This window comes from Spermophilus citellus (genome assembly GCF_964194105.1).
Source record: "Spermophilus citellus genome assembly, chromosome: 15".
In the NCBI taxonomy this organism is placed as follows: Eukaryota; Metazoa; Chordata; class Mammalia; order Rodentia; family Sciuridae; genus Spermophilus; species Spermophilus citellus.
Window position 1 is genome coordinate 94,691,110 of NC_138195.1, and position 19,311 is coordinate 94,710,420.

At 54.9% G+C, this 19,311-nt stretch overlaps 1 protein-coding gene across 2 annotated transcripts in view; it reads left to right on the top strand.

Moving 5' to 3' along the window:
- MGMT (O-6-methylguanine-DNA methyltransferase) overlaps nucleotides 1-19,311 on the top strand; it is a 232,729-nt gene that overhangs the window by 49,561 nt on the left and 163,857 nt on the right. Inside the window, exons 2-3 of one of the 2 annotated variants that reach the window (XM_081266971.1) lie at nucleotides 3,474-3,520; nucleotides 4,498-4,631. In XM_081266971.1, coding sequence (XP_081123097.1) covers nucleotides 4,510-4,631 — 122 coding nt within the window. In that variant the 5' untranslated portion in view covers nucleotides 3,474-3,520; nucleotides 4,498-4,509. The remainder of the gene's footprint in view (nucleotides 1-3,473; nucleotides 3,521-4,497; nucleotides 4,632-19,311) is intronic. The other variant, XM_081266970.1, reaches the window with a different exon arrangement.

Sequence of the window (19,311 nt, forward strand, 5' to 3'; positions counted from 1 at the left end):
GGAAGAAGGCTCTGTTTTGCTTCAGTTCTGTTTAAACTGTCAGAGGGTCTAAGGAGTTTCTTTCCTTGCCTTGACCTAACTTAATGTCCAGCTGATCTGACACGGACAGTACGTGCACCTCGTTGCTCTTTCACGGCTCAGGTTTTCCAACTCGTCAGTTTTTCCAGTTACAGACCCACTGCCCTTTCTCGGTTTTTGGCCTGATTTGGATGAAGCCTCTGGTTCTGCTGCCCCTCCCCTAGCTTTGTGCCTGATTTGGTATTTTCTTGTGGCTTCAGGTGGCCTTTGCTGGTCGGGAGCTGGTTCTTGGTGTCCTCTGGATGAGAGGTCAATCTGGGCTACCAGAGCTGGGGCAGTGGTACCGGGTGTGTGCTGCACATTGATGCTCCTCAAAGGAATTAAGGGGTGGGGGCAGAGCTTTGGGTCCCTGGCACTTGCTGGGTGGTGATGCCATTTGGTACAGAGCTGGCCCTTCCAGGTCAGGCAGTTCTTCATTTGGCTGCACCAGTTGAGCCGGACACTCCCCAACTTTATTGTAAGTCCATCACCTCCCAAGTTCAGCCAGTGCCATCTGTGGTCAGAGGCTAGCTATTGGGCCTAGGGCTGACCACCCTGGAATGTGCTGCTCCCTGAGGAGCTGGTGGGCTGAGCTCCTCCCCTGCAGGGGAGCTCCTGGCTCCCGCGCCCCTCCTTCGCCTCCCTGTCATTCTCCCCCAGTTACCCTCCTCACAGCCCTGCTGGACATACTGGAATGTGTCCCCTGGCTGTGCAGACTGGGGAGGGGGCAGAAGGGGCATCCTGTGCAGAGCAGTGTGCTGGCCCCAGCCTGCCCACAGGGAGCAGCACACAGAGCCCTGGCTTGGCATCTCCGTGAGGCAGTGGGAGGGCGCTGTGTGGTCAGGCATTCCTGTTCTTGTGGTGAGAATCTGGGGCGAGGAGTCTGACCATGCTCAGTTGGGGTGCTCCGGGTCTCAATGGTGCACTGCTCTGGGGTCCTCGTTTTCTGTGGGGAAGATGTGGCAGTCCCTTCTTTCCTGGGCCACCCTGCCTCTGCCACTCTGGCACAGATGGGCACTTTCTGGGCCCCCTCTCCAGGTCCAGGTTTCTTCCTGGGACTTGAATCAGGAGCTGGTGACAGGGATACAGGGCAGCAGAGCATGAGGGTGGCAATGCTGTCACATCCTGTTTCCAGGGCAACAGTGGCTCAGTGCCCCCCAGGTCTGCTGTCTGTGGATGGCCCCACAGATATTTTCCGAGGCTGGCTCTGGCGAGGCTCTGGCCAGTGTCCGGGCCTGCTGTTTCCTGAGGCTGCTCCTCCAGCCTCCCCAGAAGTTTTGGGGGTCCTTTGGTAAATTGCCTCTGCTCCAGCTAGCTGAGATTGTTTTTGATGCTTGGCATCAGGATCATGCTGGGGTCGGGCGGGAGCCCCAGCTGGTGGCCATGCCCATTGGGGCGCTGCTGGGAAGCAGAGCCTTAAGTGGGGTGGGAGACTGGGCTCTGCATGGGCTTCACTGGTGAGTGAGGCAAACACTGACCGGGTTCTTGCTGCAAGGCTGCTCACGCACGGCTTGAGCACCTGTGCAGAGGGCCTCTAGGAGGGGCAGGGCCTGCAGCTCTCGCCCTCCCCGAGTCCTTTTCTCGGAGCCGTGTCTTCTATGGACGCACTTGGGAAAACGCCGCATGGTCACTGCTGGATGCTGTGGTTAGCAAGTGCTTATAAGCCCCTGGGGTGTGACAGTTGTGCTTTTAGGGGCTCCAGCCCCTGTCTCAGGAACCTGGAAATAGCTCCGCAGTCAAGAAGGCAAGAGCCTGGCAGTGAGAGGGGTGGTGGGCATTGCTGTCCAAGGATGGGCAGCGTTTGGTGCTTGGATGATTTGGGTTCGAGAAAGCCAGGGCACTCAGGTGACAGGGTGGAATAGTGGCTCTTTGTTGGGTGTGGATTGTGGGTGGCACCCCATCCCCTGGAGGCCTTTCCAGGGCCTGTTCTTACCCCTCGAGCTGACCTCTCCTTCTAGCTACTGTTCATCTTCCAGATAAAGCCACTAAGTGAAAACAGTCTAAGTGACGTTCTCAAAGAAACAGACCCGCGGTAGCAGGCCACAGCCACACCCTGCCCTCATCTGGTCCTTCCCCCTGTGAGGTGCAGACAGGCAAGTGCTCCCAGCACTTGCTGGGAAGTTGGGCTTTCATCCTGCAGACACTGGGGTGCCCCAGAAGGTGGGGCATTTACACAGTGTGATGTGGTCAGGTGGTGTCTCTGACCTGTGACCCAAGGCTGAGGTCTCCTCTGAATGGCTCTTCCACACCCAGGGCCCCTGAGTACACAGTTTCAAATCTCTGCCAACATGCTCAGAATGGCTCCTTTGCTTGGGGCAGCTCTGGGTCTGGTGCTGAGGGCTGAGTCCTGGGACTGACATGGCACCCGGATGGCTGGCCGAGCCTGGCACCTCTCCTCTGGCTGATGGAGACAGACAAGAGAAGCGGTGTCAGGAGCTAGAGGCAAGACGGCTCGATGGGTGCTGCCGATGGAGGAGGGCCAGCGGGAAGGAATGGCCAGGCCGCGCGGTGTGGGTGCGCAGGGCCCAGCGGGGACAGCAGGGCAAGGGTGTTTCTGCAGAGGTAGACTCAAGGTTGCATGCTGTGTGAGGAAGGCTGAGGACGTGGGCTGCCCCAGTGTGGGGAGCAGAGAGGTGACCTTGAAGGGTCTGCAGACGGCAGCTGGCAGGGGCCAGGGATCAGGCATCCTAGGCTCCAAGGCCACCCTGTCTCCAGCTCGCCTGGGAACCGAGGCAGCAGCTGACTGTAGGTGAAGAGCCAGCCTGGCCTGGCCATGCTCCTGCAGCACCCGAGTCGGACAGGCAGCCAGTGGATAGGGCCCGTGGGCCGCTGCTATTGGCCTGGTCTAGCCCCCAATGCAGACAGCTGATCTGTGTGAGCACTGGGGGGCCAGCGCCAGGTGGGCAGAGGAAGCCCAGGTGAGGCGGCAGTGAGGAAGACGCTGCCCCGTGCAGGTGAGGGTCCACGAGGGGCTGCAGGTGAGGGTTCACGAGGGCTGCAGGTGAGGGTTCACGAGGGCTGCAGGTGGAGCTGTGGGGATGCAGGCTTCTCAAACCACAGGTGTGGGTGGGGTGCGGGGGGTGGGGGGCAGGGACGGGAGGCACTCTGTGCTGGGTGTGGGTTGTGAGTGGCACCCGTGCCACTGGAGGCAGCTGCCCCTCTGTGAAACACAACAGAGAGACGCACTCTTGCAGGGTGGTGGTTTGGACGGGCTCATCCCAGGTGGCTCTAGAACACAGAGGCGGAGGCAGCCAATGTACACAGCCCCTCCCCCAAGTGTGGGCTCAGGGAGGTCCCGGGGAGGGGAGGGGGAGGGAGAGGGTGGTCAGGCATGGTGGGTGGGGTCATGGGGGCATTCTGGGACTCCTGAGCCTATAAGGCAGCAGGAAGTCAGTGGTGCGCTTCCTGTTTCCTAGAACTGGAGGAGGAATCCCAAGGGTGTGGAAAGGCTCCTCTTGTCCAGGTAGGTGCACCTACCCCTGCCCTTCCTCACTCTGCATCAGAGTGACTTTCATAAACACCAGCCTGGACTCTGTCACTGGCTTCTCACTGTCTTTGTCTTTAGCCCTGGATTTCCTGACCAAAGTTAACTTCAAACTTGCTAACAAGTATACGTCCAGAGCAAAGCAGGTGCATGTTTTTCTGAATGTAAACTGAGCTCAGAGGGGTCCACCACCTCAGTGTCCCCGCACCGGGCCTCCGCCCGAGCAGGGCTGGTCTCCCCATCTCTGCACGACTGCAAGCCTCGCTGTGTTCTTTCTGCTGGGCCAGGGGCTGCACCTGGGCCTTGGGGCCTCCGGGCCTCTGGTGTCCCCGAGCATGTCCACCACTGAGCCAGCCCCAGGCGTCCAGACTGTTTGCCTGTTTCAGTCCTCTGGTCGTCCTCTTAGGAAAGCAAGGTTACCTTCGTTTTTTTTTTTTTTAAGAGAGTGAGAGAGGAGAGTGAGAGAGAGAGAGAGAGAGAGAGAGAGAGAGAGAATTTTTAATATTTATTTTTTAGTTCTCGGCGGACACAACATCTTTGTTGGTATGTGGTGCTAAGGATCGAACCCGGGCCGCACGCATGCCAGGCAAGCGCGCTACCACTTGAGCCACATCCCCAGCCCAGGTTACCTTCGTTTTAGGAACTGTTTTAAGAGCTTGGCCCAGCTCGGCTTCTTTCTACCTTTGTGTTGGTTAAAGATGGGGGGAGGTGAAGAATGCAGTCATTAAAGGAACGTGAGCAGAGGGGAGGTGTTGGTTGGCTGCTCTAGGTAATTGAGGTGATTTTTTGTCTTGAAAGTGACTATTGCAAATGTGACACATTCCAACCAGGAGGAAGAGGCCAAGAAGACATGGGCTATGTCCTGTGTGTAGACAGCTGGTGCCTCTGCTGTGCGTGAGACCAGCCAGATCCTTCTGCACATGCTCCTTACTTGTCCTCAAATCTTTTCTCTCTAGGCACTTGGCAGAATGGACAAGGCCTGTGTCCTGAAACACAAAGTGCTGGAGAGCCCGCTGGGGAAGATCGAGCTGTCTGGCTGTGACCAGGGCCTGCACCGGATAAGGCTCCTGAGCCCAAAGACCTCCACTGAGTGAGTGCGTGCCACCTATTGTGCAGGGGGGTGGGGACCAGCTGAAAGCAACTAGTGTGACTTGTTGGCCACAGGGTATCGAGGAGCCCCTGCTGCCAACAGACATTCCTTGTTGTCTGCCCCCACAGGTTGCCCCAATGCTCCATCTCAATTAACATCGGGGCCTCCGATTAGTGGCTCCAGGGCATTGGATTCACGTCTACCTTCAAGGAGGGGTTGATTGAGCATTGATTCTCTAAGGCATGCGCTGTGGGGATGTCCCTGGGAATTTGGTGGCTGGATAATACGTGCCTTATCTTTTTTTTAAACCAGACTGGGATTTTGGTGAATGGGCCCGCTGGGTGAGGTCTGTGCTTCCTCTGTGGGATGCAGTGTCGGGATCTAGGCCCTCTGGAGGCAGTGAGCACAGCCTGCAGGGCGCAGGGCCTTCAGCCTGACCAGCGTCACCATTCCCAGGGGATGTGTGTTTCTCTTGCAGGATCCTCACCGCGTTTCTCTAATTGTAAAAGCATACATGGAAAGCGCTCTCTAACGCTTTGTTCTGAAATGCAGCGTTTAATTTCCTCCTTTCATTGACCAAGAGTCGTGTTAAAATCACAGTTCCGTTATTCCTGACAGAAGGAAAAAAACCACCCACTCTTATGCCCGGTGTTGTCTTAACTGGCTAATGAACACAATGCCAAGAACATTAGATAAAGAAAATACATAAGAAACATAAAAATTGATTTTAATGGACCCCTGTCAGAGACGGCTGTAATGAGCACAAGTGTGGTAATAAATATCAGTATTCCCCCCACCGTCCGGGCTTCTCCTGTAGAGCTGCGTGTTACAATCAATACAGCCTTTTTTAAGACTAAAAAATAAGCAAACCTTTGAACTACGTGAATATGCTCTTCAGTCTATGAGAACCATCTGGCTCCCGTGTTCAGAAAATCACAGGCACCAAATAATTTGTAGGGGAAAATGTCATTTTCTTTCTTTGCATGTTCATTTGCGCAGTAAATCACAGGAATTATGGGTTGGGTCCCCCAATCCCCCTGCTCCCGCCTTTTGGAGAAAAGGTAAATGTCCTTGCAGCAAATTTGGGAAGAAAGTAAAAACCGGGTGTTATGAGTTAGGTGTGGTTAAGAGCCTGCTGTGGGCCCTCGGAGCAGCGTGCAGAGGCTTGACTGCGAGTTTCTACTTGAGTCTTGTGGCCCAAGTGAGCATCCGATTCAGCTGTGAAAACAGCCGCCAAGTAGTTACCCTAGTAGAAAGGTGTCCTGGCCGAGCTGCCCTGGGGCTCTCCAGGCTGTGCCCCTGCCCTAGTGCTGCAGGGGAGAGGAGCCACGGAAACCGACTCTGCTCTGCCTTTCTCTGGGCCACTAGGCAAGGGAGGCCACTGTGCGTTCTGGCTAGAGCTAGAGCCCTGTGAGCAGGGTTCAATCCCCAGTGACACCGCCCCCCCCCAAAAAAAAGTTGAGACTAGTATAAACCTGAATACTCAGAATCACGTTCTCAATCTTGTTATTTTTTTAGTGTAAAATTCACATAGTGAAGTTTCTATTTTCAGTGTATAATTCATTGTGTTTTGATGAACATTTCCAGCTATAGAGCCACTGCCCTAACCAAGATCTAGAACGCTCCAGAAGGTCACCTTGTGCCCCTTCAATCCATGGTCATTCCTGTTAGTGGGTCATTGGTCGCGTCTCTTGGCTCCCACATCTGTGGATTCAGCAAATGGGGATAAGAAAAACTGGGGAAGTTGTATCTGTTTAGAACACGTCGGCTTTTCTTCCTCATCACTCCCTGAACAGTGCATTAGACCAGGCAGCATTTATGCTTATCAGATATCATAAGCAGTACAGAGATGCACAGTGTGCGGGGTGTGCTTGGGTACGTGCCGGTGCTACACCGTGTTACGCAAGGGAGGAGTGTCCTTGGATTTAGTGTCCTTGTTAGTCCTGGAACAGGTCCCTGGCGTCAGAGGAAGGACTGTTCTGGGGTTTTGCAGTTCCTGAGGGCTCCTGTAGTCTCTGGTTTGTGTAAGGGGAGTAGGCTTCTCTCTCTACCTTTCAGGCACTGTCAGACCCACCATTGGAATGATGGGTAAGCAGGTGACAGTGGCTGCCCCCTCCTGTCCCGGTAGCAGGAGTGTCCAGTATTTCCCTTGCTGGGTGGTCCACCCTTTTGGGTTTTGAAGGTGTCCACCTCAGGTTGAGGGTGCTTCCGCAGTCCACTGGGCTTTGCCATGTGGTTTCTCTGGGTGGCCACAGGACTTCTCTCCTGCAATGAGTTGATTTTGGAAGGATGGACCTACCCTGAACTGCAGGACTGTGACGCCTCGTTCCACGTGAAGGTCCTGGTCCGAGATCAGGACGGGGTGAGGGGCAGTGCTCCTCCTGGTTTGAGAGTGAAGGGGGCACCGGCATGGTTTCCCTCTTGTTGTTGGGCAGGTCCAGCCTTGCCGACAGGGTTTCCTGTTGTGGAAGCTCCTGTGACCTCTAGGGGAGTCCGTGCCGCCTCTTCACCTGTGTGCTCTCTGGGCCTGCTCCCTGTTGCCCTCTGACAGCTGACGCATGGCCCAGGACCCAGAGTGAGCACTCTTTCCTTCCTCCGAAGCCAAAGTGGGTGGATGCAGGTGGACCATCGCCACGCGTCTGCAGCAGGATCGCATTTGCACTTCTGGACAGGTCTGATGCCCATCCTGCGGTCAGTTACCTGTATGTGTGGCCTCGTACAGCAATTGCTGATTTGTTTTGAGTGGCTTATAATAGTCACTTACCTTTCCCTTCCTGAAATGTGACAAAGCCTCCGTCTGGAAAGTGGCATAAAGGTTTTGTGGCCTCCTGCCCACATCAGGTCTCTACTGAAAACCTCTTGCATGGAGCTGGTGGCCCTGGCGGGAGCAGGGCCTGGCCCACGCATCATCCTGCCTTGACAGTTTCACCTCGTCGTGAGCTTTAGCAACAGGAGCTCTGTGAGGGGTCACGTGTGTTACTTCTGTGTGCTATTTTGAGACTTGCTCAGTGTTCCACCAAGTTGATTGCAGTGTTTGATCACTTGGAAAAGTCAGTGATACAGCCTTGAGGAGCAGCAGGTGAGCCCGGGGGATCGTGGGTGCTGGAGGGAGCCAAGTTAGAGGATCTGCTTCTGACTTTTGTTCGTGTAAACCCTTTAGTAGTAGTCGTACAATACTGAAAACCTGGTCTGACCAAATGACAAACTGAAGTCCTTTAGTGTCTTGAAAATTAAAAGTGACTCTCAAGCTGTTTCCTGCCTCACAGGCCTCTGCTGGTGTCCTGGGGGTGTGGTTCCTTTATGGACTTGCACATCCGCCTCTTGGCGTCTTGCTGGGTGGCCCTGGCACAGAGGCCAGGTAGGAGCACGCAGGCGAGGGCTCCCTCTCCTCCAGGGACTTGGCCTGCTGTGGCCTGCTGTGGTCTGCTGTGGCCTGAGAACTTAGCCCAGCAGGGCCTCCTGCTGTTCCTGGAGGCTTCTCCTAGGATGTTGGATGCACGGGTGCACGGCCACTTACGCTGCTCAAACATGCCAGAGTCTGCCCATGCAAGGAGGGGGACAGCTGAGCTCTTCTGAAGGGACGCAGGCTGGGAAGTCACCAGGTGCTTCCCTCCTAGCAGGTGGCTAGAGGCACCTTCTGTTCCTGTTCACATCTTATCCTCATCTATTTTGAGACCCAAGTTGGGGCGCCTCGAGGGTCTGCGTCCCTGCACAGAGGACTCGCCTCATGCTGGCGTGCGCCTACTGCGTGCTCTTTCACCTGGCGATGCCTGGCTTAGACGGCACCTCACTGCCTGCTAGCCACGGGCATCTTCCTGGAAGCTGATCTCTCTGGCAGACTGGGAAGTCTTGACACAGTTCCTTGCAGTGCTGTTGCCCATGCTGTGCCGAGGAGGACAGGGCCTCCCGAGACAGTTTGAGAACACCCAGCAGAGACTCGCCCGAGAGCCGCTGTGCGTCCATCTTCCTCATGCAGCGGCCTCCGCGGTCAGGCTGCTTCTCTCCAGTGCCTTGAAATAATGATCTGTGCTGCATGTGCTTCTAGATGTGATGGTTTCCTCAGGATCCTCCTTGAGGGCTTGAGTGTCCTTCTGAGAGGAAGATTTCACCAGCTCTCCTCTGGACTTTTATTCATTTATGGTATTGGGGATTGAATGCAGGGCGCTTAACCATTGAGCAACATCCCCAGCCTTTTATTTTTTGAGACGGGGTCTCACTAAATTGCTTAGGGCCTGGCTACATGGCTAAGGCTGGCTTTGATTTTGCAATCCTCCTGCCTCAGCCTCCTAAGCTACTGGGATTATAAGTGTGACTACCACACCCAGCTGTTATTTTTTTTTGTGTGTGGTCTTGGGGTTTGAAACCAGGGGTGCTCTACCACTAAGCTATCCCTCCAGCCCTTTTTATTTCAAGATATTGTCTTGCTAAGTTTTCCCAGGCTGACCTTGAACTTGCAGTTCTCCTGCCCTGGCTTCCTGAGTCAGTAGGGTTATAGGTATGTGCTGCTGTTCTGGCTCATCTCTGAGTGGAAGGCCCCTGCGAGCTGGGACCACCATTCTTGCCTAGGTGCCTCTGTTCCTGATCAGTAGCCCTGTCTGCATGAAGGATCGCCCTCCTGTCTCTGACGAGAGGGTAAGTTATCAGTACTGAATAGGGAGTTGGTTTTGTGACTTACGTTATCAATAACACAAAATGTGCATATACTTCAGGCCAAGTGCCAGCCTGTGTCCGTTAGCAGCAGATAGTGGCCTCGTGGACTTGATAGCTTGGAAGACAAGTTAGGAAACGCAGAGTGTTCCCTCCATTCCATTGATTCTCAGGAGGGATCCCTCCTTCCCCTGCAGGGAGGGTCCTGGGCATGCACACACAGCTGCACCATTGGACTGCAGAGCTGGGTGATGATGGTGCAGCCTGTGGGTGGCTGCTCCGGGTCTCAGCCACAGTACAGGACTTGATTTACTATTAGCTGGACTCAGGATGTGAAGGCCCTGGCCCTGCAACCCCAGCCCTTGAACCACTTGGGAATGGGTGTGACTCCTCAGGTTGAGTTGTGCAGACGGATGGCAGGTTATCTCTGGCTGCCTGGCCTTGGAGCATCAGCTTCCTCTCCCAGGATAGTCAGCCTCATGTGACTTCCCAGCTTTTGTCCTCTGACCTGCCCCCCCGCAGCCTGCTATTTCTCCCAGGGCTTACCTGAGGTCAGAGTAGAGGAGGGACTGCCTGCTTCTGATCACCGTGGTCACTGAGATTCAGACCCTCACCTTCTGCAGCGTCTCAGAGGACGCAGAGTGAAGGGTTTGTTCCCACGTCGTGGCTGTTGCAGGGCGGTGGGGACGGCCAACTCGCATGCCTGTGTCCATGAGTTAGACGTGAGTGGCATATTTAACTCTGAGTCTGTCAGGATCCTCTTGGAAGAAAAGGATGGCTGAAGGACGGTGACAGATGTGTGGGTTCCAAACGGGACCAGCTGTCGGCCCAGGATCTGCTGAAGGTCGTGGAGCGGGAGCACACTGTAGGGAAACTGCGGTATCCAGCTTCAAGCGGGGAAGGGTGGCGTCTTGCCTCTGAGGCATGTTGGAATCAAAACCCTTAAATCCCCACCCTTAGCCAGGAGCCTCCACCGAGGCTGCTCCTGTGTAGGAAGGTCGGCCGCTCTCCCCGGAGCATCATCTCCATCTGGCCGTTCCCTCCTCCCAGGAGGAGGGCACCTGGAGCGGGTACACCCAGTCCTGAGGAGGAATAGCTCCATGTGGCATGCTATCCACTGGAGGAGCTGTCCCCAGTGCTCAGCCATCGAGGGGCACGCTGTCAGTCATGGTAGCCAGCATCTGCAGGTTAAGGGGTGCTGTTTTCTGCCTGGGCCTCCAAATTGTCCCAGCTGTGGCTTTTGCCCCCAGAGAAGGATCGATGTCATGTCAAGGCTCGAGGGAGGTGCAGTGTGGGGCCTGTGCAGGGAATCTCACCGGGGCTTGTAAGGGCACGGTGGCCGTTTCTGATGGAATTAGCCAATAGTGCCCTTCCCCCTTGGCTCTGTGTGGCCCTGTGGAGTTGACCCCTGCCCTCTCTGCCTACAGTGTGGACAGCCTGGAGTCCATAATGGAGCTGCCCATGCTGTGGCCCCTCCTGTTTGGGTCCGTTGTGCAGGCTTTGGGCCCCAGCTTGCTGCCTTGGGTCACCTCTGCCTGCTGCTCTGTCCTGGCTCCAGTCCCATTTGGTCTTGAAGGTTTGGTTAATAGCCTTGTTCAAATTGTAGCCTAAGGAGGTTGAATAAGCCCTGTAGGGCCGCGCATGGCCTTGATGGCAAGATTGGGACCTCTCCTGGCCATTTCATTCTGTGTGCCAGGTTGTGGAGGGCAGCAGGGACGGAGGACTTGGGGGAGGCCCCTGCTGGGCGGCACCGGCCTCATCCAGGAGCTCTTTTCCAACACCACGTCCTCGGGACACTGCCATGCAGGTGGTGGTACCAGTGTCGCTTTATCACTAAGAGGAAAGGCTGGCGACAGGGTCTCGGGAGGAGGAAGCAGTGTCCCCTCCACGTGAGCTCTGTACAGATTGCCGCACTCAGGGGTCTGTCCACCTGCTTCTGAGCATGCGGCTCTCGAGACAGACCTGATGAAGCTCGTGGTAGTGCTAGGCAGGACACCCGGTGCTGATGGCTGGAGAGCATGCCCACGCCCTCCTGGTAATGTCCAGATTGGAGTTTCAGGAACGAGCAATGAGGTAGCCTCTGGGTGGCATGTGCAGGCCCGCTGCCTGTGGTCACATTACAAGGCCACAGCATGCTCGGGGCTTGTCTGGTGACCCCGTTCTGCTGGGAGATGGAGCCTGAGCAGGAGGGGCCTGGCCTCTGATGCCCTCCTCCCAGCCAGTGGTGCAGCGTCCAGGGCCGTCCACCTGCTCCTCGGTCCCCACTGGGACTGGTTTCCACAGTGTTTTCTTATTGTTCCTGTATCTTCAACGTTGTTCTGATGCTTAAGCTATCTGAAGCTCGTGAGTAAGCTTCAGTTTTTATTTTGAAAATTTTAATCATTTAAGGCCTACACTCTGAAAATGTACTTGGTTTGTTAAACTTGTGTCCTTTTAAAGCTGTTTTGGTAATTAGGCTCCCTGACACCAGCGTGCAGCGCGGCTCTTGGTGTGATGGGTTCAGTCTTGAATTGAGTTCGAGTTAAGTGAGTAGTTTTTTAATTGAATGGAAGTGTTGTCTTGGGGTCCATCTTTCTAGAATTCTTACTTCCAAGTGCTCTGTCCAGTGATCCAGGCAAATCTTTCATCTGGAAAACATTGGCAAGAAACTTAGGGTTCAGATCTCCTTGTTTCTTCACTCATTTTCTAAACATGCAGGTGCCTGCCGTGTGTGTCACCAATTTTGTGACAGGTCCTGGCTGGGCATTGGGCAGGAATGTGCAGCCGCAACTTGCAGGGGGCCCACTCCCAGCTCAGGCAGGCCCAGGGTCCAGAGGCAGGAGTCACTGGATGTGGAGATGGTTGAGTCCACCGGGATGGGAGGCGGTGTAGACCTGAGATGAAGGGGCAGCTGCAGAACGGGTGGGACCCGCTGAGTTGGGGCCACCTCGGCCGTAGGCCTAGTGGCCCAGGCACCCGAAGTTGTCCAGGACTCAGCAGAGAGCGTGTGTTCAGAGCATGTGGGCCCTGGCTTGGCAGGGAGGAGGGGAGCCGAGCTGGTGCTGAGCAGTAGGAATAGGTGGGCTGGCCAGGAAGGGGCACCAGAGGGACCAAAGGGAAATGGAAGAGGAGAGGACGGAGCGAGCGGAGCCTGGAGGTCAGGAGGGGAGCCGGGCGCTAGCCCCTCCCTGGACTCTCGGGTGAGCAGTGTTCACTCAGGTTTTCTTCAAGCCCTGGCTCCTGGCGGGCTTCGGGAGCCACGTGCCCCAGCTAGTCACTTTGCAGCTTTGGTGTTTGGGTGTCACCTGAGAGGTGTCTGCTCGCCACACATCGGAAGTGGAGGTGGTTCTTCTTCCAAAACCAGCCACTCCTGGGGGGTGGGGCCTCACCTGCAGCACCAGGTGAGGGGTCTCACCGCTCTTCTGTGTCTCCTTCCAGAAGATCGATGCCCTCGCCCAGTGCTGCTGGACCTCGAACACCTGCTCACCCACAGCTCCTGCTTGTGGCCTCCACTGTTGGGCAGCTCCCTCTACCTGTGGGCACCTTCAGGACAGCCTGTGCTGGCCAGGTGTGCTGGACTTTGATGGGCCTTGCTGGAGCTCAGGAGGTCTGCCACACGGCCTGGAAGGTCCTTGCCTGTGTTGGTGCAGGGCCTCTAGGCCAGGGCTCAAGAGTGGAACTGGAGTTTCCAACTGCACGGTTTTTGCCAGGGTATTTAGACAAACTGAAATGGGATATAAACAATCCTAGGAGATGTAGTGAGGAGGAGAAGCACGCTGTGAGACAGCCTATTACAATAGGAAAATGTAAGCTTGAGATGTGCTGGTGTTTACTTTGTTCATCCCACAAATAGAAAAACGCTCCCGGTACTGTCTGTCTGAGCCTGTGTGTGTGTACAGTGTGTGCTTGAACTTCTCATGCTGCTTCAGTGTCCCTTTCCCTGAAAATACATATTTATACCAAGGAAGAAGAAACTGTTTATCATTCTTCTGAATTGTTAGATACCCCAAAGGTAACGTCCCCCAAGTAGTGGTTTCTCCCTTCTAAAAATCATCTGGAAAAATACTGAGCTTTCTGATCTTTATTTCATCCAGTTCACTGGCTCTGCTAGGAAGAGTTATTACATAACCAAGCACCACTTTTATTAAAAAGAACCAGGCACTTATTTCCTTCAAAGTTTTTTGCATGTAAATCTTCTCTAGGTAAACAAAACTTATTGAAGGTAATATTTTGAGACCCTCGTGCTGTTCACACCGGTAGTGTTGCAGAGAGCCTACATCATAAGCTGGTCCTGCAGCTTCCTGGCCTCGGCTCTGGTGTCCTGGGCCGGAGGGGGGGGGTGGCGTCCCCTTCCCACAGGCTGTCAGGAGACTCACGTGAGCACAGGCCCAACAGTGGTCATCTTGGTGAAGAGACTGGGGTCCGTTGTGTGGTAGTGCTCTGCAGAGGCTACCTGTTGGGTGGGAGCACCTCAGCTGGGCTTAGGTGGCCTGTGGGTGGGAAGGACTTGGGGAGGGAAGAGGGTCCAGGGCTGCTGGTGGTTGAGGCTGCTGGTGGAGGGCTCCTGGACAGTCTCTACCACTTCATAGGGGTTTCCATGGCTCTCCAGGGAGCTGGAGGGAGGCTGCCACTTACTCGGGACACACGGTGGTCCTGCTGACCGGTCGTAGCCTATCCTGACCTGTCTCCGAGGGGTCCTTTTGGAGTTTCCTAGACCTGGGTGGTCAGAACTATGAGGGGTTGTGGCATCCCAGCCAGCCCTGCCCCTTATCTCACGGAGAGACCCAAGTCCAGGTGCCTGCTGGAGGCCCTGGCTGCCAAGTGGGCGCTCTACACCTAAAGGCTGCCAGTGGGTGCCTATCCCTGCTCTTGGGCAGGCTCATGTCCTGGTGGCAGAACACTGCTCAGTCTTCCTGTGCAGCACAGGCTAAGGAGCTGGGCTGGCCTGTCTTCCTGGAGGGCAGCTGGCCTTCCTGCCGCTGCTGGGAAAGCCAGACAAGACAGCAGCCCAGAGGTGGGAGGGTGTTGGAGGACAGGTGCCGTGCTCAGGCCAGTTGTGCTGCAGAGAGCTGTATGCTGACCATTGTGCCCATCCAGGAGGCAGATGGGGACAGGAGGCTCAGAGCCCTCAGCCTGTGGGAGTGAAGCTGGGTCAGCTGTGGGAGCAGGGCTGCCACACTGTACTATCTGGGGTGACCTGGGCTGGGTGGTTAGGTTAGGTCTGTCAGGCGGGCGTGGCGGCACACACCTGTGATTCTAGCCGTTTGGGAGGCTGAGGAGCAAAAGTTCAGGGACAGCCTAGGCAAAAGCCAGAACCCGTCTCAACAAGTCAAACGGCCGAGCTGTGCTCAGGGCAGCATGCACCCAGCCTGCCCAGTGCCCGGGGTTCCATCCCTGGCACCATAGGAGGGGAGCGTGAGCACACCAGTGTGTGGACGTCCTCCAGCACTTGTCTCCCAGCTGCAGCCACCTCCTGATGGAGGAGACGGGACAAGGCTCTCCTCGGCCTCCTCACCCAGCTCATTAGCACTGCTGCCTGCCCCCGGCTGGGCCAGGACCCATTGCAGGAGGCATAGCTAATCGTGGGGTGCCTGGGTATTCCAGAGCTCTGGTTTTACTGCCTTACAGTCCCTAGCCGGGCACGCTGCTGTCAGAGGTAGCTGCCTTCCAGAGGAGAGACGGACGGGCCACTGTAAGCATTGGCTCCTGCCTGGTGTCTGAGGGTGAGAAGCTCCTTCAGGATCATGAAGTTCCTTAGTTTAAAGTAGAGGCAGTACAATCAAGGCAGGTGCTCCTCTGCACGTGTTACATTATTATATGACACATTAATAGAGGCTTTTTACTTTTTAACAAATTCTTTATAAAAAATAGCATGCATGAGAAGTTACCTGCGTTTGTGAACCTCGGTGTTGCAGGAGATAAAATATTTTTGCAAAGAATGACATGGCGTATTTAAACGCTGGGCAGCTCCCAAGCAGCTGTGGTCCACGATGGTGCAGGTGATGGTGTCATTGCTCCGCAGGTTTGGCATGCCGTTAGCCAGACTGAGTGCAAGTTCACGTGGGTATGTCGGTCACCTGTGCGGAGCATGCCTGGGTGGGTCTCTACCTCTCAGCTGGATGCTTTGGGTCCCATTGAGAATTCTGATTGTACGTGTGTGGCCTGGTCAGTACCGGGAAGCCTGGCCTGGCTGGGTAGCGCCCTGGGTGGAGATGGAAGCTGCCTCTCTGAAGCCTGCTGTGAGTGAGCGCAGGACAGGAGAGCCCCAGAGTCCTTCCTGCAGGTGCTGTTTGTTCCCACATGTGTGACCTCTTAGCCTGGGTCCCAGCTCTTCACTAATGTTTGTAAAAATACTAAAAGCCCTTGTATATTACATTAAAAACTATGTCAGCCACCCTGCTTTTTTCTATTTATTAAAACTTTTCAAGCAGTAAAAACATTTTACTTGTTAATGAGGGAAGTGGGGGAGTTAATGACATAGAGCTTGGATTCTCCAAGATGTCTCCTCTTAACCATGCACACCCACTCCTCCCGCCGCATGCCGTTTAATTTCTGCGATAGGGTTCAGTGAGCAGATGCAAATAGATTTAATGATTTGCATCAGTAGATCATTCCCCAGTTTAATATCCTCTGATATTTTGGGTCAGGGGCTCTTTCTTTGGGAGGCTGGCAGTTTCTGGAGCTGGATTATTAATATTAGTGACTTCACATTATGTAAAAGTGCAGGGAGATGAATGCCTCTTTTTCACGTGGATTCCCACATTGCTTGTGGGGCGGGGGACTGGTGCAGTAGACCACTGGGCACCACGTCATCCTGGCCACAGGTGCTTTCCAGCGAGATGCTGCCTGAGCTGGCAGGTGCCCTGGCCCAGCCCTTCACGAGCAGCAGTCATCTTGTCTGCTCACCTCACGAGGAAACCCTGTGGCCAGTGGACAGGATGTGGTGTGCTTTTATCAAGATCGTTCAACAAAGGGATAAATGTAACATAGAACTCGGGCTCGCAGACATGAGCCTACCTCCTCTGCGTCCTGTCTGTGGTATCCTGGGACAGGATGAGGAAGGCCACGGGCTGCCCTGCTGGGATTCCATTAGGTGGTGCCTGATCACGCACGTGCAGTAAGAGCCACCAACAGCCCTTCCCATGTTTATAGGGACTGGGCCCAGGACCCCGAGGATACCAGAGTGTGTGGGTGCTGAAGTGAAATGGCGTGGCACATACATATAATCTGCATGTACTGACTCCTTTAAATTGCCTCTTAAACAATGCAGTGTACATCCCTTATAAGCAACTGTTTGCTGTGGTGTTTACAGAATGTCAGCTGTATGCATATTTTCCATCAATGCTTGGTTGAATCTGCAGATTAGGAGCCCAGGGAGGCAGAGGCTTCTGTACACACAGGATGACCCAGCAGCTCTGGAAGCAGAGCACCAAGGAGGTTTTCTTGGGGAGGGGCCGTCTCCATTTCTTCTGCCTGCCTCCCACTAGCGGCCAAGTGCCAGGTGCTGGCCCTCCAGCCTTGCTGCATCGGGGTACAGAAAGAGCTGGGCCTGCTGCTTGCAGAGGTGACTCAGTGAACATAGCGTCATTAGCGGGGGTCCTGGTGTGAATGACTGTCATCATCCCTGTAGGAGGCAGAGAGTAGGACCATACACGGACAAGCATGTGAGGACACAGCTGGAAGATGCCATCCACAGGCTGAGGTGAGGGGCCTTGGGAGTGGCCAGCCCTACCAGGTCCTTGGCCTCAGACTCCCACCCGGGATGGCAGTGCCCGTCGATGCTGCTCTTTCATGGCAGTGGTGACAAGGTATCATGGTGCTCTTGTTCCATGGAAGTATGCTGCTGCCCAGGTGGACGATTCCCTGCCAGTTATGTTCCTGGACGCTGTCAGCAAAGCCAGAAGGGGCCAGGTGGGGCCTCGGCATGCAAGGGGTTATGGGAAATGGTTAAAATGGCTTTTCAGGTAAGAAGAGCAAGATGCATGATGGCACCTAGTTAAATAAACCAAGTCAGTGGTGCAGAGACACCACCCTCAGCCCCACTGTCGCTGGTTTCCTTCCGGACTGCCTCTGCTACTGCTCCCTGGCCTGGTGAGGCCAGCCTCCCCTGTGCTGTGGGAGCCTGGGAGCCTGCCTCTGCCTTCTCTCTGCTGGATCCCTGAACATTGCTTCCTCTTCCTCCTCAGTCATTTCTCCTGGCCTGGTCATCTGCGGTCTGGATGTCCACCTGTTGTTCTGTCTTTCTGAAGCTGTCTTCTCCAAGGTCCAGGAGCCTTAGCTTAGCACAGCTGTCCTGGCTTCCTTGCCTGCAGCAAGCGACAGACTTGCCCCCATTTCTTTCCTGTCAGAAAGCCTGCTGGGGTCGGCTGGTGGGGCCTGGTGAGGAAGAGCCCTCAGGTGCAGGGGCTTTTGTCTCTGCTGCAGCCTCTTTGGCCAGTTAGTCGCTGGGCTTTGCATATGGCTTGGCCAGGTCGGCTCTCCTCCTCTTCCTCTGCCAGGGCTTGGATTGGATTTCCATGGTGTTTTAGTGTTTTTGTTACCATGTTTTTCTTCCACAGTACAAATCCTAATTTGCCTCCAATACCATGCCATAACCTTGAGAACTATACCAAAATGCAATTAATGATTTTAGTAAATGTTAATTAGATACTTGGAGTTTTAAATGATTCAGGTTATACAGAAGTCTTTGAATTTTGTTTAGAAGTGTGTTAGTGATCATTGGGGAAGTTGGTTATGGGACTTTGGATGAAATAGACACTCATGATAATATTTCCCAGTCAAAATAATGGGATCAAGGCCAGGTAACTGGAAAATCCCCTCTACCACATGTTTTGGGAAGTGAACTGTGAGATTTGGTAAGTGCTGATGCCTGGGATCATTCTCAACTTTTCAGAACTGAACTTTTATGAACTTAAAAGGGCACTTTTGCCGACTGCTAGTCTGCGGAGGCGAGCTGCGGGTGATGGACTGGTGTGCTCCTGCTTGTCCACTGTCAGCACAGGCTGCCTTAGTGGCCACCTGGCTCTGGTGGGTAGCCTCAAGGTATGCACAGGGGCCAGGGGCCTCTGACGGCCTGCGCTGTGAGGCCAGGTCCCTGCCTTGCGTGTGCTCCAGGAGCTGAGGGGCTGAAGGCCCCCAGGCCAGGTGTGGGTGGGGTGGGGGGCTTGTCAGAACTCGGGATTTGGAGGCCTTTGAGACTGAACTTGACCTTTGCTGATAAACGGCCAGACATAGATGATGGCACCTGGCTAAGGGGCAGGGTGAGACCGAAGGGGCCTTCAAAGGCCATTCTTCCTGAGGCACACCTTGAGACCTCTGACTCCCCTCTGGAGGGGGAGAGCATCAGTACTTCACGGCCACTGCTCGGAGGCTGTGTGGCCCCATCCTCCCTGGCGTGGCTCGCGGGGTGCCGCGGGCCGCCGTGCGGGTTTCACCCTCAGCTGGTTTCCTGTTTAGCCTGTAAAGTGGTGATGGTTCCCCTCCTGGTCCCCTTTCTGGAGGCTGGAGACCTGTTCTCACACGCTCATCTGTTGGATGGTGCTGGTTTTCTGCTGTTGCTTCCTGTGCTGCGCCCGAGGACAGGCACCAGGGCTCCACATCTGGTCTCACCGTCCTGGGTATCTTTTGTGAAAATGTAGTTGATGTGCAGGTTTTCATAGTGTGTTGGATCATTTTAGTGATTCTTTTTCTTTCCACCTGCTCTTCTTACTTTGATCTCAGATGCTCTGAGGTACTTTCACTTGATTCTGGTCTTGCCCGGGCTATGGTGTGGCATTGTGCCCACGTGTCCCTCCCACGACAGTGGAGCAATTACTACCACATGTGGCATTTGGGATTCAGGTCAGCCAACCTTGGTGTGAGGGTTGTGCAGGGCAGCAGGTGATGTCCAGTTCTGGAGGACTTGTGATCCCAGTGTGCTCCTTCTGTATGGGGAAGCACAGCTCCCTGACCATCCTCGGGTGTTACTGCTGACCCATCTTTAACCCTCTTAGGCGAATGACTGCACTGGAGAAGGGTGGTGGGCCCCGTGATGTGCAGAGCCAGCCTGGACCAC